Source organism: Oncorhynchus tshawytscha, linkage group LG26, assembly GCF_018296145.1.
Source record: "Oncorhynchus tshawytscha isolate Ot180627B linkage group LG26, Otsh_v2.0, whole genome shotgun sequence".
Classification (NCBI taxonomy): domain Eukaryota; kingdom Metazoa; phylum Chordata; class Actinopteri; order Salmoniformes; family Salmonidae; genus Oncorhynchus; species Oncorhynchus tshawytscha.
Genome location: NC_056454.1, coordinates 27,277,778 through 27,301,428, shown reverse-complemented (window position 1 = coordinate 27,301,428; position 23,651 = coordinate 27,277,778). Strand labels below are relative to the sequence as shown.

The following is a 23,651-nucleotide window of genomic DNA, read 5'->3' as shown; positions in this document are numbered from 1 at the left end:
ATTGATGAAGGAAAAAAATATTTGATCTATTTTAGAATAAGGCTGTAACAGGACAAAAAAAACTGTGGAAAAACTGAAGGGGTCTGAATTCTTTCCGAATGCCCTGTATTTCCCACAGATCACACAGACCCACAAAGGATTTGAAAACAAATGAAACATTGATAAACTCCTACAGTATATCTGTTAGGCGAAATGCCGCAATGTGCAATCACAGCAGCAAGATTTGTGACCCATTGCCATGAAAACAGGACAACCAGTGGAGCACAATCATTGTAAATAAAACAAATATTTATTAGTACTACAACTATTTGCACATTGTTAAAAACACTGTACATAGATGCTAATATAACCTTTGGAAGTTCTTCATCCTTTTGAAACGTTTGAATGCAATGTTTACTGTACATTTCTTTTAAAGTTTTTTGTTGTTGATGTTTTTTGTTTGTCTTCACTTTGTTTATTGTTTATTTCACTTGCTTTGGCAATGTAAACTTGTTTCCCATGCCAACAAAGCCCCTTTGAATTGAATTGAGACTGTGTGATTGGGAGAAGAGTGTGTGTAAACTAGGACATGTTTGAAAAATGCGATTTAATGTAGGCTTATTGTATTCTCAGAAGGGTATGAGAACAGGTGTCTTGGCCTAGATACATAGAGAAGTCCGGTTGCAGTCATATTTTCTCATTATTAGTATGTGCTTTATGTTGAAGCATGTTCATAATCTGTGAGTCACATTTCCTGTTGACACCCTCCTTGGTAATACAGTAATGTATTCATGAAAAACAACAATACTTCAGTGTCTAAATTGATAGGTCTTATGTTTCTAAAGTCTCATCCTCACAAGAAGATCTTGGCAGTCACTCATTTGTTATCCCCGGAAAACCCTAAATTAAAAGATACATTTACGACATTTTGCCCCTTGAAAAATGTGATTCATAGAAACACTACGTTGAAACTGTTCTCAACACAACTTATATAAAAGCATTAGTTGTTCAGAAACATTTTAAATGTCTCTAGTCCATCTTTCTATGGGCTACCTTCAGGTTATTGTAGGTTAAGGCAGGACATTTTGAAGTTGACTCTTATTACATTTACGTTGTGCTTGTGTATGTTCCTCTCTCAACCCAGTTTTAAGTGAGCGTGTTCCATCAATGAACCACGCCTCGCTCCGCACCGTAAAAGTCCGACGGCCATATTGACTGACTCCATCTCCTTCTCCTCGGTGAAACTGGCTCAGTCGCGTCATACATAGCGAGGTGTCTAACGGGAAACAACCCGGTCTATTTTGGTCGCGTGGGATTTAAAGTAGACTACCCGGTGGAGAGTTTACCGTTTTCAGAACGCAGTTCATCAACTGAGGTGAGTTTTTAACTGGTGCATTTATTCGCTGGTGGCTCCAAAACAGCTCAGAATAAAAGGAATTTGCTCTGTGTCGACCATAGCTGTCGTAATGTAGACTTGTTACCAAGATAAACCCGCTCCAGTATAATGTGCTCTCTCTATAGGCCTATTGGTATTAATCTCGTCTTTTTGTAATTGTGAAAACATTTGGTATAATGTTCAATGTTTCATTCAAGGACATTACTGATCACACGGGCCATCGACCATTGAACAACTTAAGTGTTAAACATTACAAAAGTTCTCTAAGTTACCAGTTAAATGTCACTACAGTTGTCTGTGACCGAACATCAAACTAATTGGTCATTTCCATTCACCTTAACGTTACATTTAATTCACTTTAGGCTACAGATAAGGCTTTCAATGTTCAGTGTTAATTTAGGATGTGTTCAATATATGAAATGAATGAATGAATGAAAGTAGGCTACTACCTGGTTTGTTTTCATGACAACTGTGACATGCCCTCCTTTGATGCATAACAAACACAACGGTTTGCAACTTTGTTGCAGGTGCCGATTACACGTGTGCAGTATTTGTAACCGTTTCTTGTTACATTGTAGCCTATTTTGCACTCTCGCGCCCAGTTCCCCAAGCTGGCCAGTGGAGTGTTTATCTATGGTTTTAGAAATGTTTTGTGGTAGTAGCTTAATTCAAGTTCCACTTGTCTCTGCTCAGCGACAAATACTTCAGATTCTACAAAGGACAATATGGGTTAATGTTTTTTGGGGGGCAAACATGACCTTGAATATCACCACTCGAAGTGCGCGACCTGGCAGCATATAACGGTCCTTGTAAAACCATCTGGCAGAAACAGATGCTATGATGACGATTTTAATTAGGCCTGTCACAGTGGGACACGATATTTTATTGGCCATTGTCCCTGTCACTCAAACCCTCCTGTTGCTCAGTTCATCCCTCCTGTGGGGCTGCGTTACAACCATAGAAATAGATAGAGGACTCATCTTTATCTGTGCCGTTATAGAATGTGTCAGCATGGGCAGCACCATTGAGGCTACAACACATAGCAATTCCCACCCAGTTTACTACTTTGACTATTTTAAAATAGTGGAAGCATGTTGGAAGCTATCATGCGCATGCTAAAATGGCCTTTTGGCCACTAGAGGCCTCTATCATTCTCTATGGTTACAACTCATTTAAGAAAGGACTTACCAACATGATCCTTTTTACTGCAGGTTTCATGTTTCTTCCAGTACTATAGTGTGTTGAATAATCCTGTGCCTGCGGAAGTCTTGGACATGGACACTGTCCTCCAGTTGTATTTAATGTGTTCAATTTATGTCAGACAATTTTTCCTCCAAATGTGTGCCGCCTCACACCATTGTACAGTCTACCTATAGAGGTAGCAAAGATAAGGCCCTGCTCTGTAACAGTCTGTACAGGGTGTTCTGAACCAGCATGACTGACATCTCTGGCAGGGTCACAGACTGATGCTATCTGGTTACCTTGGCGATGCATTTGGTTTCCCAGCGGCCTCAGGGAAATCCCATCCCTGTCATTCCAACGTGATAACCCTGAAACAAAGGACTGTATTAATCAGGAAATGAACCAGGCAATACAGGATATTACAATAAAACACTTTGTTATGGTTAAATAGGAACGGGATGGTTCACCAGACTGCTCTCCTATGGCTGTATCAGTAGGGGGTTGAATTAGGCCTTACATGTTGTCACTCATGTGAGTCTTTCCTACAACTTTCCAGAAGTTGAAATGCCTCATAAGGAGAGCCTAGTACAGTTGTTATCACAGCTGTTGTAATGGTGCCACATATCATTTGTCTGTATACCCTCTGTAGTGTCATTCACACCACAGCAGTGAAAGTGTGAAAGAAGAGGGAAACAGGATTTGTGAGGGGTACACAGACAGTGTCTGGGAGAGACTTGTTATTGTAAAGCATGTCATTCATTTTATGAGCTCTATATGCCATGTTCTGTTAAGCTATTGCATCAGAGAGGGAATGGAGAGATAATATGTGTGTGTGTGTAGCGCAGAGCCTCATTGTTTCTGCATGAATGGTGACCTGGAAGCTGTATCCGTTTGAGAGTGACCCTCCGGCTTTGGGTGAATAGAGGGCTCAGGTAACACATTATATATTTTCTCTGCTAGGCAGGCTTGAGTGAGTTGGCTTAACAGGGAGTACCTGTGTTTGGCACCGGATGCTAGTTTATGACCTCACAGAGTCACAGGTTATGGCTGCCCTGAGGTGGGTGGTGAAGTCACAGGTCAATAAAAAAATGTTTTTCCCATAACCTGTAGGCAGGTAGGACTTGGGTCTTAATGGATAGTTCAGATGCTCAGTTATTTTCTATATCCTGTAGGGACACAATGTATGGTATGGACTTTTCTGTAAGTTTCTCACTCTCAGGTGGCACAAATTGCGATATGTGGAAAGGGAAAGGGCAGGGTATATTCAAATTGAATACTGTAGTATTTACTATAGTTTAAAAAAGTTGTGTTTTTGCAGACATTACTGTAGTATTTACTACAGTGTTTAGTATACTACAGTTTACTATATAATTCTATAGTAAGTACTGTAATATTCTATAGTAAACTGTAATATTTCTTCACATGTGGGTCTCTGTTATACACTGCTCAAAAAAATAAAGGGAACACTTAAACAACACAATGTAACTCCAAGTCAATCACACTTCTGTGAAATCAAACTGTCCACTTAGGATGCAACACTGATTGACAATACATTTCACATGCTGTTGTGCAAATGGAATAGACAACAGGTGGAAATTATAGGCAATTAGCAAGACACCCCCAATAAAGGAGTGGTTCTGCAGGTGGGGACCACAGACCACTTCTCAGTTCCTATGCTTCCTGGCTGATGTTTTGGTCACTTTTGAATTCTGGCGGTGCTTTCACTCTAGTGGTAGCATGAGACGGAGTCTACAACCCACACAAGTGGCTCAGGTAGTGCAGCTCATCCAGGATGGCACATCAATGCGAGCTGTGGCAAGAAGGTTTGCTGTGTCTGTCAGCGTAGTGTCCAGAGCATGGAGGCGCTACCAGGAGACAGGCAAGTACATCAGGAGATGTGGAGGAGGCCGTAGGAGGGCAACAACCCAGCAGCAGGACCGCTACCTCCGCCTTTGTGCAAGGAAGAGCAGGAGGAGCACTGCCAGAGCCCTGCAAAATGAACTCCAGCAGGCCACAAATTTGCATGTGTCTGCTCAAACGATCAGAAACCGACTCTATGAGGCCCCGACGTTCACAGGTGGGGGTTGTGCTTACAGCCCAACACCGTGCAGGACGTTTTTCATTTGCCAGACAACACCAAGATTGGCAAATTCGCCACTGGCGCCCTGTGCTCTTCACAGATGAAAGCAGGTTCACACTGAGCACGTGACAGGCTGGAGATGCCGTGGAGAACGTTCTGCTGCCTGCAACATCCTCCAGCATGACCGGTTTGGTGGTGGGTTAGTCATGGTGTGGGGTGGCATTTCTTTGGGGGGCCGCACAGCCCTCCATGTGCTCGCCAGAGGTAGCCCGACTGCCATTAGGTACCGAGATGAGATCTTCAGACCCCTTGTGAGTCCATATGCTGGTGCGGATGGCCCTGGGTTCCTCCTAATGCAAGACAATGCTAGACCTCATGTGGCTGGAGTGTGTCAGCAGTTCCTGCAAGAGGAAGGCATTGATGCTATGGACTGGCCCGCCCGTTCCCCAGACCTGAATCCAATTGAGCACATCTAGGGCATCATGTCTCTCTCCATGCACCAACGCCACGTTGCACCACAGACTGTCCAGGAGTTTGCGGATGCTTTAGTCCAGGTCTGGGAGGAGATCCCTCAGGAGACTATCCGCCACCTCATCAGGAGCATGCCCAGGTGTTGTAGGGAGGTCATACAGGCACGTGGAGGCCACACACACGACTGAGCCTCATTTTGACTTGTTTTAAGGACATCACATCAAAGTTGGATCAGCCTGTAGTGTGGTTTTCCACTTTAATTTTGAGTGTGACTCCAAATCCAGCCCTCCATGGGTTGATAAATTTGATTTCCATTGATAATTTGTGTGATTTTGTTGTCAGCATATTCAACTATGTAAAGAAAAAGTATTTAATAAGAATATTTAATTCATTCAGATCTAGGATGTGTTATTTTAGTTTTCCCTTAATTTTTTTGAGCTGTGTGTTTTAACGGTTCTGCTCACTCCTCCAGGCGGTGGAGCCCAGGGCGAGGCAACAAGGAGGAGGACGTTTTGTTTGCATTTTCTGTGCGGAAGGGCAAGGCCGGAGAGAGGAAGATGCCCAAACCGGTAAGACTCACCTCCGGAGAAAGGATACAAATAAAGGAATATAACAATATTCACAGGAGAAGTGAATGTTCAGGTTATGTTTTGAGATTTCACAATGTATTTTCCACTTCAACACATGAGGCTTTGTCACAAAGTATCAGTCAAGCCATGCAGGAATCACAGCCACTTGTTAAAACGCATCTAACCTAACTGTAACAAACACAAACAAAAACGCACACCAAGTACAAACACAGTCCTGATTACCCACTTCAGACCTGTTTGTAGAAAACACAAAGCCCTCTTTCTACTCTGTTGAGCAACACACACAGGCTTCTTGTGTCTCTAACAGGCTCAGAGCTGACAGACAGACAGTCTCCCTGTGGTCTAGATCTTACATAAGCACTGTAAACCCTCTACTCTACAGACATGGCTACTCCATCATACACACACTGGAGAGGAATTAGAATGGGGCCACCTCCACTTCTTGGAAAGGGGAAGAGGAGAGAACGGGATGGAAAGCACAGCGATAAAGAGAGGGGGAACAAAAGAGGAAGGGAGACAGAGACTCAGAGTGAGGGAGACAAAGAGATGGATAGAAAGCGAAAGACTGAAAGGGAATGAGAGAGAGAGGAAGAGATTGATAGAGAGACCTTTGTTCACATTTTGCTGATTGGGCAATACATTATCCAACTAATCCCCAGGATGCCCTTAGGGGAAAGATGTTAATCAGACATTTTTATATGTTAACATATTGTTGGACTAAATGCATTGTATTGCCGTGGCCTGTCATTCAGACGTTTTGTTGTCTGCACTTACTGTAAGAGGTTCTGTCTAAGTGACCCCTCCAGATACACTCCACAAAAAGATATGGTGAGAGTAAATAATGCCTCCATCAGGGTGCAGTGTGTTTTTGGGGAGCGAGGCAGACAGGTCTGTTGTGTTCTTAAAAGGGTGGATATAGGGACCTCTGGCCTCTCTAGATTGCCTGGGGCACTCCTTTAAATTATTCCTCTAACATCACTCAATAGGTATCCAAAGGTGTGCCTGTTTTTCTGTCTGCTGTAAAGGGGTTCCTTGTTAACTAGATTTGGAGGGACAACCTATGGGAGGACACAGCAGGGAGTCTAGGGGCTGAATAATATTCTCATAGGCTCTGCTTGGTTAGCATTGTCATCGTCTCTTTGTCTGTCTCTCTGTGTGTGTGTGTGTGTGTGTGTGTGTGTGTGTGTGTGTGTGCTTGTCACCTTTTACTCCACACACAGACACATACAAAGCTCACCCTCCATATGGCAAATCTAACAATAACTCTATTCTCCTGATTCCTGCTTACAAGCAAAAACTCAAACAGGAAGTACCAGTGACACGCTCAGTACGGAGGTGGTCCAATGAAGCAGATGCTAAGCTACAGGATGGTTTCGCTATCACAGATTGAAATATGTTCCGGTATTCAGTCACCGGCTTCATTAACTTCTCTGAGATACGTTGGCCAACATCCAGTGAAAATGCAGAGCGCCAAATTCAAATAAATTACTATAAAAATTTCATGAAATCACACATGTAATACACACCAAATTAAAGCTACACTTGTTGTGAATCCAGCCAACATGTCAGATTTCAAAAAGGCTTTACGGCGAAAGCAAACAATGCTTTTATCTGAGTACAGCATCCCAGCAAACAAACACAATCATATTTCAACCCGCCAGGCATGACTCAAAACGCAGAAATAAATATACAGTATATCACAAGTAAGTACACCCCTCACATTTTTGTAAATATTTGTGACAACACTGAAGAAATGACACTTTGCTACAATGTAAAGTAGTGAGTGTACAGCTTGTATAACAGTGTAAATTTGCTGTCCCCTCAACTCACACGGCCATTAATGTCTAAACCACTGGCAACAAAAGTGAGTACACCCCTAAGTGAAAATGTCCAAATTGGGCCCAAAGTGTCAATATTTTGTGTGGCCACCATTTTCCAGCACTGCCTCAACCCTCTTGGGCATGGAGTTCACCAGAGCTTTACAGATTGCCACTGGAGTCCTCTTACACTCCTCCATGATGACATCACAGAGCTGGTGGATGTTAGAGACCTTGCACTCCTCCACCTTTCGTTTGAGGATGCCCCACAGATGCTCAATAGGGCTTAGGTCTGGAGGCATGCTTGGCCAGTCCATTACCTTTACCCTCAGCTTCTGGTCGTCTTGGAGGTGTGTTTGGGGTCATTATCATGTTGGAATACTTCCCTGCGGCCTAGTCTCCGAAGGGAGGGGATCATGCTCTGCTTCAGTATGTCACAGTACATGTTGGCATTCATGGTTCCCTCAATGAACTGTAGCTCCCCAGTGCCGGCAACACTCATGCAGCCCCAGACCATGACACTCCCACCACCATGCTTGACTGTAGGCAAGACACACTTGTCTTTGTACTCCTCACCTGGTTGCCACCACACACGCTTGACACCATCTGAACCAAATAAGTTTCTTGGTCTCATCAGACCACAGGACATGGTTCCAGTAATCCATGTCCTTAGTCTGCTTGTCTTCAGCAAACTGTTTGCGGGATTTCTTGTGCATCTTTAGAAGAGGCTTCCTTCTGGGACGACAGCCATGCAGACCAATTTGATGCAGTGTTCGGCGTATGGTCCCCCCCCCACCCCCCCACCACCCCTTCAACCTCTGCAGCAATGCTGGCAGCACTCATACATCTATTTCCCAAAGACAACCTCTGGATATGACGCTGAGCACGTGCACTCAACGTCTTTGGTCGACCATGGCGAGGCCTGTTCTGAGTGGAACCTGTCCAGTTAAACCGCTGTATGGTCTTGGCCACCGTGCTGCAGCTCAGTTTCAGGGTCTTGGCAATCTTCTTATAGCCCAGGCCATCTTTATGTAGAGCTACAATTCTTTTTTTCAGATCCTCAGAGAGTTCTTTGCCATGAGGTGGCATGTTGAACTTCCAGTGACCAGTCAGTATGAGGGAGTGTGAGAGCGATGACACCAAATTTAACACACCTGCTCCCCATTCACACCTGAGACCTTGTAACACTAACGAGTCACATGACACCGGGGAGGGAAAATGGCTAATTGGGCCCAATTTGGACATTTTCACTTAGGGGTGTACTCACTTTTGTTGCCAGCGGTTTAGACATTAATGGCTGTGTGTTGAGTTATTTTGAAGGGACAGCAAATTTACACTGTTATACAAGCTGTACACTCACTACTTTACATAGTAGCAAAGTGTAATTTCTTCAGTGTTGTCACATGAAAAGATATATTCAAATATTTACAAAAATGTGAGTGGTGTACTCACTTTTGTGATATACTGTATAATTCATGCCTTACCTTTGACGAGCTTCTTCTGTTGGCACTCCAATAGGTCCCATAAACATCACAAATGGTCCTTTTGTTTGATTCATTCCGTCGCTATATATCCAAAATGTCCATTTATTTGGCGTGTTTGATCCAGAAAAACACCGGTTCCAACTCGCGCAACATGACTACAAAATATCTCATAAGTTACCTGTAATCTTAGTCCAAACATTTCAAACAACTTTCCTAATTCAACTTTAGGTATTTTATAACGTAAATAATCGATAAAATTTAAGACGGGATAAACAGCGTTCAATACCGGAGGAAAACAAAGTGTAGCGAGCTTTCAGGTCACGCACCTCTAACAGTGCTACTTCTTCATTTCTCAAAGGAAAAACCTCAACCAATTTCTAAAGACTGTTGACATCCAGTGGATAGGAACTGCAAGCAAGTCCCTTTAGAAATCTGGATTCCCAATGAAACCCATCAAAAAAAAATCGGAATGGTTTGTCCTCGGGGTTTCGCCTGCCAAATAAGTTCTATTATACTCCCAGACATCATTCAAACAGTTTTAGAAACTTCAGTGTTTTCTATCCAAATCTACTAATAATATGCATATCTTAGCATCTGGTCCTGAGTAGCAGGCAGTTGACTTTGGACAAGCTTTTCATCTGGACGTGAAAATACTGCCCCCTATCCCAATGAAGTTAATAAGAGCATCGTACCTACATATCCCAGACAGAAGCCAAGAATTACAGGCAACATCCGCACTGAGCTGAAGGCTAGAGCTGCCGCTTTCAAGGAGCGGGACTCAAATCCGGATGCTTATAAGATATCTTGCTATGCCCTGAACCATCAAACAGGCAAACTGTCAATACTGGACCAAGATCAAATCCTACTACACTGGCTCTGACGCTTGTTGGATGTGGCAGGGCTTGCAAACTAAATATTTTTAGAAATCTGGATGAAATCTGGATCCATGAGCAGTGCAGTGACACGTGCCTACCAGATGATCTAAATACCTTCTATGCTCGCTTTGAGGCTCACAGCACTGAACCATGCATGAGAGCACCAGCTGTTTCGGACGACTGTGTGATCACACGCTCCGTAACCGACGTGAGTAAGACCTTTAAACAGGTCAACATTCACAAGGCCGCAGGGCCAGACAAATTATTAGGATGCGTTCTCAGAGCATGCAATGACCAGCTGACAAGTGTCTTCACTGACATTTTCAATCTCTCACTGTCCCTGTCTATAATACCTACATGTTTCAAGCAGACCACCATAGTCCCTGTACCCAAGAACGCCAAAGTCATTTAGACGGGTTACCATCGGCCCGTAGCACTTACATCTGTAGCCATGAAATGGTGCACATCAACACCATCATCCGCCCCAACAGATCCACAGATGACACAATCCCACCTGGACAAAAGGAACACCTATGTGAGAATGCTGTTCATTGAGTACAATCCAGCGTTCAACACCATAGTGCCCTCCAAGTTTATCACTAAACTAAACACCTCTCTCTACAACCTGATTCTGGACTTCATGACGGGTTGCCCCCAAGTGGTGAAGGTAGGCAACAACACATCCGCTACGCTGACCCTCAACATGGGGGCCCCTCAGGAGTTCCTGGTTAGTCCCATCCTTTACTTCCTGTTCACCAATGACTGTGTGGCCGTGTATGACTCCAATACCATCATTAAGTTTGCCGACGACACAATGATGGTAGGCCTCATCGACGACGATGAGACAACCTAGAGGGAGGATGTCAGCGATCTGGCAGTGTGGTGCCAGGACAACAACCTCTCCCTCAATGTCAGCAACACAAAGGAGCTGATTGTGGACTACAGGAAACGGAGGGCTGAGCATGCCCACATCAACAGGACTGTAGTGGAGCAGGTCGAGACCTTCAAGTTCCTCTGTGTCCACATCACTATTGAATTATCATGGTCCAAACACACAAACACATTTGTGAAGAGGGCACGATAACATCTCTTTGGCAAGATTTGGCATCGGTCCTCAGATCCTCAAAGTTAAACAGCTACACCATTGAGAGCATCTTGACTGGCTGAATCACCACTTGCTATGGCAACTTCTTGGCATCTGACCACAAGCCGCTACAGAGAGTAGTGTGTACGGCCTAGTACATCACTGGGGCCGAGCTCCCTGCCATCCAGGACTTCTACACCAGTTGGAACCAACAGGACCCTGAACAGCTTCTACCCCCAAGCCATAAGACTGCCAGATACAGTGGGGCAAAAAAGTATTTAGTCAGCCACCAATTGTGCAAGATCTCCCACTTAAAAAGATGAGAGGCCTGTAATTTTCATCATAGGTACACTTCAACTATGACAGACAAAATGAGATTTTTTTTTCTCCAGAAAATCACATTTGTAGGATTTTTAATGAATGTATTTACAAATTATGGTGGAAAATAAGTATTTGGTCAATAACAAAAGTTTATCTCAGTATTTTGTCATTGCCAACAAAGGATATATAACAGAGGTCAAACATTTTCTGTAAGTCTTCACAAGGTTTTCACACACTGTTGCTGGTATTTTGGCCCATTCCTCCATGCAGATCTCCTCTAGAGCAGTGATGTTTTGGGGCTGTTGCTGGGCAACACGGACTTTCAACTCCCTCCAAAGATTTTCTATGGGGTTGAGATCTGGAGACTGGCTAGGCCACTCCAGGACCTTGAAATGCTTCTTACGAAGCCAATTCTTCGTTGCCCGGGCGGTGTGTTTGGGATCATTGTCATGCTGAAAGACCCAGCAACGTTTCATCTTCAATGTTCTTGCTGATGGTAGGCTTTGTTACTTTGGTCCCAGCTCTCTGCAGGTCATTCACTAGGTCTCCCCCATGTGGTTCTGGGATTTTTACTCACCGTTCTTGTGATCATTTTGACCCCTCGGGGTGAGATCTTGCGTGGAGCCCCAGATCGAGGGAGATTATCAATGCTCTTGTATGTCTTCCATTTCCTAATAATTCCTCCCACAGTTGATTTCTTCAAACCAAGCTGCTTACCTATTGCAGATTCAGTCTTCCCAGCCTGGTGCAGGTCTACAATTTTTTTTTTCTGGTGTCCTTTGACAGCTCTTTGGTCTTGGCCATAGTGGAGTTTGGAGTGTGACTGTTTGAGGTTGTGGACAGGTGTCTTTTATACTGATAACAAGTTCAAACAGGTGCCATTAATACAGGTAACGAGTGGAGGACAGAGGAGCCTCTTAAAGAAGAAGTTACAGGTCTGTGAGAGCCAGAAATCTTGCTTGTTTGTAGGTGACCAAATACTTATTTTCCACCATAATTTGCAAATAAATTCATTAAAAATCCTACAATGTGATTTTCTGGATTTTTTTCCCCCTTCATTTTGTCTGTCATAGTTGAAGTGTACCTATGATGAAAATTACAGGCCTCATCTTTTTAAGTGGGAGAACTTGCACAATTGTTGGCTGACTAAATACTTTTTTGCCCCACTGTAGTTTGTCCGGGTAGTTATTGGTTAATTATCTACATAATAATTTTGGCAAGTCGGTTAGGACATCTACTTTGTACAAGACACAAGTAATTTTCCCAACAATTGTTTACAGACAGATTATTTCACTTATAATTCACTGTATCACAATTCCAGTGGGTCAGAAGTTTACATACACTAAGTTGACTGTGCCTTTAAACAGCTTGGAAAATTCCAGAAAAATATGTTATGGCTTTAGAAGCTTCTGATAGGCTAATTGGCATAATTTGAGTAATTTGGAGGTGTACCTGTGGATGTATTTCAAGGCCTACCTTCAAACTCCGTGCCTCTGCTTGACATCATGGGAAAATCAAAAGAAATCAGCCAAGACCTCAGAAAACAAATTGTAGACCTCCAAGTCTGGTTCATCCTTGGGGGCAATTTCCAAATGCCTGAAAGTAGTGCGTTCATCTGTACAAACAATAGTATGCAAGTATAAACACAATGGGTCCATGCAGCTGTCATACCGCTCAGGAAGGAGACGCATTCTGTCTCCTAGACATGCACGTACTTTGGTGCGAAAAGTGCAAATCAATCGAAGAACAACAGCAAAGGACCATGTGAAGATGCTGGAGGAAACCAGTACAAAAGTATCTATATCCACAGTAAAAACGAGTCTTATATCTACTTAACCTGAAAGGCCGCTCAGCAAGGAAGAAGCCAATGCTCCAAAACCGACATTTAAAAAGCCAGACTACGTTTTGCAACTGCACATGGGGACAAAGATCGTACTTTTTGATCGTCCTCTGGTCTGATGAAACAAAAATAGAACTCTTTGGCCATAATGACCATTGTTATGTTTGGAGGAATAAGGGGGAGGCTTGCAAGCTGAAGAACACCATCCCAACTGTGAAGCACAGGGGTGGCAGCATCATGTTGTGGGGGTGCTTTGCTGCAGGAGGGACTGGTGCACTTCACAAAATAGATGGCATCATGAGAGAGGAAAATTACATGGATAAATTGAAGCAACATCCCAAATGGACAATGACCCCAAACATACTTCCAAAGGTGTGACAAAATGGCTTAAGGACAAAGTCAAGGTATTGGAGTGGCCATCACAAAGCCCTGACCTCAATCCCATAGAACATTTGTGGGCAGAACTGAAAAAGCGTGTGAAAGCAAGGAGGCCTACAACCTGACTCCGTTACACCAGCTCTGTCAGGAGGAATGGGCCAAAATTCACCCAACTTATTGTGGGAAGCTTGTGGAAGGATACCCAAAATGTTTGACCCAAGTTAGGCAATGCTACCAAATACTGTGTTTGTAAACTTCTGACCCACTGGGATTGTGATGAAAGAAATTAAAGCTGAAATTAATCATTCTCTCTACTATTATTCTTACATTTCACATTCGTAAAATAAAGTGGTGATCCTCACTTACCTAAGACAGGGTATTTTTACTAGGATTAAATATCAGGAATTGTGAAACTGAGTTTAAATGTATTTGGCTAAGGTGTATGTAAACTTCTGACTTGGAAGTGTACATATCTACCTCAATTACCTCATACTCCTGCAAATCTATCCTGTTGCCTAGCCACTTTATTATCACTACCTTTTATGTACATGTCTCCCTCAATTACTTAATTCCTCTGCACATCTATCCTGTTGCCCATCCACTTTATCACTAACTATATGTACATAATTACCTCAATTACTTTACTTTCCTCTGCACATCACCTCAGTACTAGTACCCAGTGTATAAAGCCAAGTTATTGTTACTCATTGTGTATTCATTCCTTGTTTTTTATTTTTCTATTTCCTTTTTTTCCCCCTCTGCATTGTTGGGGTAAGCATTTCACTGTTAGCCTGCAACTGATATTTTTCTATTAAATTAATTTTTTTGTACCTTTTAAAAATTTTTTTTTGACTAGATCTGTATACTGCAAGTGCGTGGATTGTAAGCGTGTATCACCATTGTAGAGCTATGTGGGGTGCAGTGGGACTTGATGCATTATTGATTTATTGAGGCGTTTTGCAGGTTGCCCCTCTGTTCCATCTCACTACTCTCTGCTCCACACCAGCACGACTGTGCCCACCGGCCACGCCACACACAGTCAGGATTTAAATATTTCATAACCCAGTTTTCATTAATATAATCACACACAGTCAGGCTTTAAATATTTCATAACCCCGTTTTCATTAATATAATGGGAATTATCCAAGTCACTAAATCTAATTATCAGGTGTGAAGTTCACTCACCCATCCCCTCCCTCCACCTCTCCTTAGCCCACACACATAATAAAATGTAAGCTCTACATAATCCTCCACTCCCCACTTCTACCTTCGCTCTCCCGTGCTCCTCATTTTCTCTACCTTTTGATGTGCTTATAGTCCTCCCCTCTATTGTCTTCCTCTCCTAGTCTCTCTGGCCAGCTCTCTCTCCTTACTTTCTCTCTCTGTCCTCCAACTTTCAGTTAGGAGGATGTGTCTTTGGCCCCAGGCTGTGGGGATTAGCTCTGTTGGACCTGGAGATAATGGGACTGCCTCGATGGAGAGGGGAAGGACGGGAGAGGCCTGAGGGTAGATAAGAAGTGGAGATGACAGGAAAGGCAATGAGAAGAAAAGAAAGGACTGGATTGGTGAGAGGAAGGCAGAGAGGAGAAAGGAAGAGGGGACAGGAGTGGTGGGTTATAGTGGGGTGAAGGAGATGATGGGAAGGTGAAGGGTGTGCTGGAGGAGGATGGATGAGTGGTGAAAAGGAGTAAAGCCCAAGTCTGGTCCTCTGCCTTAAAGCCCCTGGTGACCGGCTTAGCAACAAACAACTGTGCATTTAATTAGGCCTGTCTGGTACTGAACGAAAACACACACACAAACTTGCTTGGGTGGGGGATATGTAAAGGACTACCTCTGCCTTGAGGGTTACTGGAGCAATAGCTAGAAATAGCCAATCAAGCATAGAGATGGTATCTGTTCTTCTGCCAGATTTTTCTAACCCATTTCCAATTTACTTCCTGAATTGGCTGAACTGAAACGGAATTGACCCCGACCCTAGCTAGCAGACGTGGCTACTGTATGTATAGCAGTCAGAGAATGAGGGTTTCTAGTATTCACTATGCACTGCTCTGCTCTCCATGTGGTTTGTCAGTTGGGGATTAGCTCCTATCACTTCTGAGACATCTTGCTCCGTCTGCTCTTCTCCTCTGTCAGTCTCTCTCCTCTCCTGCTCAGTTTCTCTCGCTCTCTCTTGGTCTTGAATGCGCACACATGAGAACATATTAAACTATTTCCTCACAGAAATAGCTATGTTTGGCTATAGGATGGGTATCACTGCTATGACACAAAGGAAAGGATATTTACACAGCTCCATACCTCCCTTACCCTCAGTCTGTCTCCCCTGTAGAGCATCAGAATTATCTCCAATACCAGCATCCACGCCACATCATAATTCTATGTATACAATGCACACCTTTGGGGCACTGTCGTGTTCAATTGGACCACTGTGCTGAAGGGGAAAAAGTGGTCTACATGCAAGATTTGAGGTCCTGTAGCTCCAATGTCAGAACTCCTCAGTGTCATTGTGGTCCATCGTGTTAATGATGCAGTGTTATTCATCTCCGAGCATAAGAGGTTAATCCTACATAAATTGTTTTCTGTGCCCCCGTCAGTGTTTAAATCCCTGTTGAGTGGTGTGGGGCAGGTTTTTAAACATTTACATTAAACCATCCCTCAAGGTGTCTGCCACGTTGTTGCCCACCAGTGAAACACGCACTCACTATGCGTACAGTACATCTGAACCCAGTTTTGGTCTCTTCTAGACAGTAGTCTGTACATGAACCAGGTTTACCTGTGATTGTGTTAAGAGGCTTTTCTCTCTGACCAGCGTCACAGTCCAGCTTCAGACCATCAGATGATGGACCCACAGCTAGCACAACACTGACGTGTGTGTGTGTGTGTGTGTATGTGTCTATCCTAGTGTACTGTTGAAGACAACAGTGGTATGGTCTGAGGAAGAGAGCCAGAGATGTGTTTTCTATTTATTTATCTGGTGATACTGAGAGCTCCTTCCTTTGTCTGTGACTGCAGGTGTGTGTGTGTATTACTTGACTGGGCCCCAGGAGCTCTATCTAGCTCTATATACAGTCATGGCCAAAAGTTTTGAGAATGACACAAATATAAATTTTCACAAAGTCTGCTGCCTCAGTTTGTATGATGGCAATTTGCATATACTCCAGAATGTTATGAGTGATCAGATGAATTGCAATTAATTGCAAAGTCCCTCTTTGCCATGCAAATGAACTGAACCTCCCCCCCCAAAAAAAAGATTCCACTGCATTTTAGCCCTGCCACAAAAGGACCAGCTGCCATGTCAGTGATTCTCTCGTTGACACAGGTGTGAGTGTTGACGAGGACAAAGCTGGAGATCACTCTGTCATGCTGATTGAGTTTGAATAACATTTTGGAAGCTTCAAAAGGAGGGTGGTGCTTGGAATCATTGTTCTTCCTCTGTCAACCATGGTTACCTGCAAGGAAACGCGTGCCGTCTTCATTGCTTTGCACAAAAAGGGCTTCACAGGCAAGGATATTGCTGCTAGTAAGATTGCGGTTCAATTGTTGTGAAGAAGGCTTCAGGGCGCTCAAGAAAGTCCAGCAAGCGTCAGGACCGTCTCCTAAAGTTGATTCAGCTGCGGGATCGGGGCACCACCAGTACAGAGCTGGCTCAGGAATGGCAGCAGGCAGGTGTGAGTGCATCTGCACATACAGTGAGGCGAAGACTTTTGGAGGATGGCCTGGTGTCAAGAAAGGCAGCAAAGAAGCCACTTCTCTCCAGGAAAAACATCAGAGACAGACTGATTTTCTGAAAAAGGTACAGGGATTGGACTGCTGAGGACTGGGGTAAAGTCATTTTCTTTGATGAATCCCCTTTCCGATTGTTTGGGGCATCCGGAAAAAAGCTTGAATGGAGAAGACAAGGTGAGCGCTACCATAAGTCCTGTGTCACGCAGCGCATCTTCAACCCCAGGAGGCTGAAGAAATTCGGCCTGTCACCAAAAACACTCACACTTTTACAGACGCACAATTGAGAGCATCTTGTCGGGCTGTATCACCGCCTGGCACGGCAACTGCTCCACCCACAACCGTAAGGCTCTCCAGAGGGTAGTGAGGTCTGCACAACGTATCACCAGGGGCAAACTAAGTTTTTTTAAATTTTTATATTTGATCTTTATTTAGTCAGTTAAGAACAAATTCTTATTTTCAATGATGGAAGGCCAAAAAGATCATCAAGGACAACAACCACCCTAGCAGCTGCCTGTTCACCCCGCTATCATCCAGAAGTCGAGGTCAGTACAAGTGCATCAAAGCTGGGACCGAGAGACTGAAAAGCAGCTTCTATCTCAAGGCCATCAGACTGTTAAACAGCCATCACTAACATTGAGTGGCTGCTGCCACCATACTGACTCATCTCTAGCCACTTTAATAATGAAAAAATTGATGTAATAAATGTATCATTAGCCACTTTAAACAATGCCACTTTATATAATGTTTACATACCCTACATTACTCATCTCATATGTATATACTGTACTCTATACCATCTACTGCATCTTGCCTATGCCATTCGGCCATCACTCATTCATATATTTTTATGTACATATTCTTATTCATTCCTTTACACGTGTGTAAGGTAGTTGTTGTGAAATTCTTAGGTTAGATTACTTGTTAGATATTACTGCATGGTTGGAACTAGAAGCACAAGCATTTCGCTACACTCGCATTAACATCTGCTAACCATGTATATGTGACAAATAAAATTGGATTTGATAGGTCCTCTCTCCTTGTGCACGCTCCTGATAGATCCTCTCTCCTCGTGCACTCAGTGGTGGAAAAAGTACCCAATTGTCATACTTGAGTAAAAGTAAAGATACCTTAATAGAAAACGACTCAAGTGAAAGTCACCTAGAAAAAATCATACTTGAGTAAAAGTCTGAAAGTATTTCGTTTAAATGTATCATAAGTAAATGTAATTGCTAAAATATACTTAAATATCAAAAGTATAAATCAAATTTGATTTGTCCCATGCGCCAAATATAACCGGTGTAGACCTTACCGTGAAAAGCTTACTTACAAGCCCCTTAACCAACAATGTAATTTACCCCCTTTTCCTCCACAATTTCTTTGCGTTCTTGTCTCATCGCTGCAACTCCCCAACGGGCTCGGGAGATGCAAAGGTCGAGTCATGCTTCCTCTGAAAAATGACCCACCAAATCGTGCTTCTTAACACCCGCCCGCTTAACCCCGAAGCCAGCTGCACCAATGTGTTGGAGGTAACATGGTCCAACTGACATCCGAATTCAGCATGAATGCGCCCAGTCTGCCACAAGGGGTCGCTAGATTGTGATGAGCCAAACCGTCCCCTACTCCAGACAATGCTGGACTCCCAGTCACGGCCACTCGGGAGGCCACCAACAAAGCAGTTTTATGAAAATCGAGTTAAAGTATTTGCTAAATAAACTAAAGTAAAAAATGAATAAAAATTAACACAATAAAATAACAATAATGAGGCTATATACAGGGGGTACCGGTACCAAGTCAATGTGCGGAGGTATAGGTTAGTCGAGATAATTTGTACATGTAGGTAGGAGTAAATTCCTTATATTTAACAACATTTGAACATCTTGGCCATGTTCTGTTATAATCTCCACCCTCCACCCGGCACAGTCAGAAGAGGACTGGCCACCCCACAGCCTGGTTCCTCTCTAGGTTTCTTCCTAGGTTTCGGCCTTTCTAGGGAGTTTTTCCTAGCCACCGTGCTTCTACACCTGCATTGCTTGCTGTTTGGGGTTTTAGGCTGGGTTTCTGTACAGCACTTTGAGATATCAGCTGATGTACGAAGGGCTATATAAATACATTTGATTTGATATTAAGCAAACCAGACCACACCATTTGCTTTTTTTACAGATAGCCAGAGGCACGCTCCAACACTCTGACTTAATTTACATACTAAGCATGTGTTTAGTGACTCCACCAGATCCGATGCAGTAGGGATGACCAGGGATGTTTTCCTGATAAGTGTGTGAAGTAGACACTTTTCCTGTCCTGCTAAGCATTCAAAATGTAACAAGTACTTTTGGGTGTCAGGGAAGATGTATGGAGTAAAAAGTACATAATTTTCTTTCAGGATGTAGTGAAGTAAAAGTTGTAAAAAAATATAAATAGCAAAGAACAGATACCCCAACAAAAACTACTTATGGAGTATTTTTACTTAAGTACTTTACACCACTGCTTGCATGCTCCTGATAGATCCTCTCCTCGTGCACGCTCCTGATAGATCCTCTCCTCGTGCACGCTCCTGATAGATCGTCTCCTCGTGCACGCTCCTGATAGACTGCTGCGCCACTCGGAAGCCCCAAAAAGATCTAAGGCACTGCATCTCAGTGCTAGAGGCGTCGCTACAGACCCTGGTTCGATTCCAGGCTGTATCACAACTGACCGTGCTTGGGAGTCCTATAGGGCGACGCATAATTGACCCAGCACTGTCTGGGTTAGGCTGTCATTGTATATAAGAATTTGTTCTTAACTTAAAAATCCTCTCCTCATGCGTGCTCCTAATATAGCCTCTCTCCTTGTGCACACTCCTGATAGATCCTCGTGCATGCTCCTGATAGATCTTCTTTCCAAGTGCACACTCATGAGGCCCATCCTCTGCTTGTGCACACTGCTCTAAATGTGTGCATGCTCTTCAAGCATCTATTTCAGCGTGTATACTTCTCACTGCTAGTGTATTGTCCCCGGCTTCCTCTCTGTTGGTGCTACTGTACTGTACTGTATATCCCCAGGCAAGTGCTGTCAGCTGAGTCAGCTAACTATTCACTGGGATATAGACTCCCTCTGTCACCCTTCTTATTGCTAGAGGCCAGCCTCTCCTCCTCTTCTGTCAGCCTCTCCTCCTCTTCTCCATGCCAGCCTCTCTTCCTCATTGGGGTTTTATCAGGACACAGCTTCTTGCCTAGCTGCTCAGTATTTTACTGTTGGCTGGCTGATACTGTACGTCTGGCTGGGCCTGACTTGCTGCAGTCACACACACACTGGAGCAAGGGAAGTTCTTCCACACGGACTGGAAGGGAGATGGATGGCCACATATTTGGACTGAAGCTACAAATGACCCATATATTTTTGATGGGCTAAATGTGTCTTGATGTTTGGGTACGAGACTTGTTGCAGTTGTTCTGAGGCCTCTGTGTTCCATAGGTGGGATTAAGATGGCGTGTGTTTTCATTAATGGGTAAAAGATCGTATGACTTTTATCTGAGGCGATGAATTAACATACTTATGATGTCCTGGATTGCATTTGATTGTTTATTGCCCCTTGTGCAAATCTGTAATACTTAGTTTCTTCCCTTTTCTGTCTCTGTCTTTGGCCCACCTCTCAGCTCCTAGAACAGAACAACACTGCAATATTCACTCCTCAAGTTCTTCAGGCACAGAGGATTTACTTTTTAAAGCGGTGAATAATTCAAACCCATGGAGTTCTGTTTCTGTACAAGTAATGTTTACTCATTCATGCACTAAATGGCACAGACAAATGGCTGCTGCTGCTATTCTGGTGCCAAATCACTGCTATCGGTTCCCTCTTTGTGTGTGTGTGAGAGAGTGTTTTCATGTTTGTGGCACAGACCTCTTGGCTACATCGTTGCTCAACTTAAAGTGGTAGTTGACCCAAATTAGGAAATGACAATGTGTGTGTAGATGTCCTACAAGAGGATAGGGATATTTCTAGAAGAATGATAAGCAGTGGACCACACACTCTCCCTCACATCTTCAGCAGAAGACTGCACACAGGTGCCCACTCAACACAGTCTGATTAAATCCAACATCCATGTGAACACACATTAGGCTTTAGCTCCTGGCTCCCTCTCTCTAATTCCCATGCAGCGACGTGTCCCATGCAGTGTACTGGGTTCAGTCGTGGCTGCTGTATACATTAACAATATGTGTTCTCTTCTCTCCAGCTGTGAGATAAAGGGGACTGGGTGCAGCTGAGTAGACTGATAGAGGGGGGAGCAGCCTGCCACGTGGGCTTTGTGATGCATACTTCTATAAATGTATCTTTGGGGAAGTTAACATGTGTGTCTGTGTATAGATCAATGTGCGTGTCACCACCATGGATGCAGAGCTGGAGTTTGCCATTCAGCCCAACACCACCGGCAAACAGCTCTTTGACCAGGTAAGCATGGTTTTAATTCAGCTCTCATGCTCACTCCCTCACATACAGACTAGCTTCATGACCAGGTAAGCATAAGGTTAATTTACTTCTCACTTACGCCACTCACTTACAGACTAGCTTTATGACCAGGTAAGCATGGGGTTAACGTACAACAAACACACACTACTGAGTGTCAACAAGGCTGGGAGCTGGACTGGTCTAGCCTGTGTGAAAAAATAAATAAAATGTTTTTATATATATGCAGGAGTTTGGGGTAGATATGTACAGTTGAAGTCTGAAGTTTAAATAGACCTTAGCCAAATACATTTAAACTCAGTTTTTCAAAATTCTTGACATTTAATCCTAGTAAAAATTCAGTTTTAGGTCGGTTATGATCACCACTTTATTTTGTGAATGTCAGAATAATGGTAGAGAATTATTTCAGCTTTTATTTCTTTCATCACATACCCAGTGGGTCAGAAGTTTACATACACTCAATTAGTATTTGGTAGCATTGCCTTTAAATTGTTGAACTTCCACAAGCTTCCCATAATAATTTGGATGAATTTTGGCCCATTCCTCCTGACAGAGCTGGTGTAACTGAGTCAGGTTTGTAGGCCTCCTTGCTCACACAAGCTTTTTCAGGTCTGCCCATACATTTCCTATAGGATTGAGGTCAGGGCTTTGTAATGGCCACTCCAATACCTTGACTTTGTTGTCCTTAAGCCATTTTGTCACAACTTTGAAAGTATGCTTAGGGTCATTGTCCATTTGGAAGACCCATTTGCAACCAAGCTTCAACTTCCTGAATGATGTTGCTTCAATATATACACACAATTTTCCTTTCATCATGATGTCATCTATTTTGTGAAGTGCACCAGTCCCTCCTGCAGCAAGCACCCCCACAACATAATGCTGTCATACTTGCTGAGTGGCCTTTCAGGTTATGTCGATATAGGACTCATTTTTCTGTGGATATAGATACTTTTGTACCTGTTTCCTCCAGCATATTCACAAGGTCCTTTGTTCTGGGATTAATTTGCACTTTTTGCACCAAAGTACGTTCCTTCCTAAGCGGTATTTTTAGGTCCTGGCTGATTTCTTTAGATGTTCCCATGATGTCAAGCAGAGAGGCAGTGAGTTTGAAGGTAGGCCTTGAAATACATCCACAGGTACATCTCCAATTGACTCAAATTATGTCAAATTACTCAAAGTATGCCTAACAGAAGCTTCTAAAGCCATGACATCATTTTCTGGAATTTTCCAAGCTGTTTAAAGACACAGTCGACTTAGTGTATGTAAACTTCTGACCCACTGGAATTGTGATACAGTGAAATCTGTCTGTAAACAATTGTTGGAGAAATTACTTGTGTCATATACAAAGTAGATGTCCTAACCGACTTGCCAAACTATACTTTGTTAACAAGAAATTTGTGGAGTGGAGTGGTCATTTGCAGCTCCACACCAAAGATTGTCTGACAATTCTCCCCAATGCGACTAGTTCATTCTGTAGTGTTGGAAGGGAGCCCAGCTCTGACTCAACAGGAATCCTCTTCCGTTGACTGGGCTCTGCTGGTTCCCCTCACAGCTCATCAGAGTGTGTGCGCTACTCAGTCATTGGACTCCATTGACCTTAACTTACTCTCCCATGCACACTCGGTCATGCTCACTACAACACGTTGGTCAAATTTTTGTTTGTTACTATTCTTGTGGGGACTGCTGGTCCCCACAGGTATAGTTAAACACCTCCACCAACTGCTGTTCGCTGCTGATGGAGCACATCGGGCCTGCATCAGTCAGTTTTGGACAGCTGGTTTCCATGGTGACTGACAAATACACAGAGAGACAGAGATCCGGTGAGTCAGGCTTTCTGTCTGTCAGAGCCTCAGTGTGTGTTATAAATACAAAGACAGGAGCAGTGTGTGCATGTGTGCTTAGATACGGACACCACCTGACGTCAGACTAGGATCAATAGTTGGCCCAGTGTAGAGGCTCTTTTTGAGAGAGAGTATGTCCGCAGAGCTGA

At 43.5% G+C, this 23,651-nt stretch overlaps 1 protein-coding gene across 2 annotated transcripts in view; it reads left to right on the top strand.

The window, feature by feature from the left end:
* The first annotated feature begins 1,152 nt into the window (after positions 1-1,152).
* Positions 1,153-23,651, top strand: part of LOC112225465 (radixin) — a 34,375-nt gene continuing 11,876 nt past the window's right edge. The window contains exons 1-3 of one of the 2 annotated variants that reach the window (XM_024389448.2): positions 1,153-1,354; positions 5,581-5,677; positions 21,563-21,646. In XM_024389448.2, coding sequence (XP_024245216.1) covers positions 5,666-5,677; positions 21,563-21,646 — 96 coding nt within the window. In that variant the 5' untranslated portion in view covers positions 1,153-1,354; positions 5,581-5,665. Of the gene's footprint in view, positions 1,355-5,580; positions 5,678-21,562; positions 21,647-23,651 lie in introns of those variants that run through there. The other variant, XM_024389449.1, reaches the window with a different exon arrangement.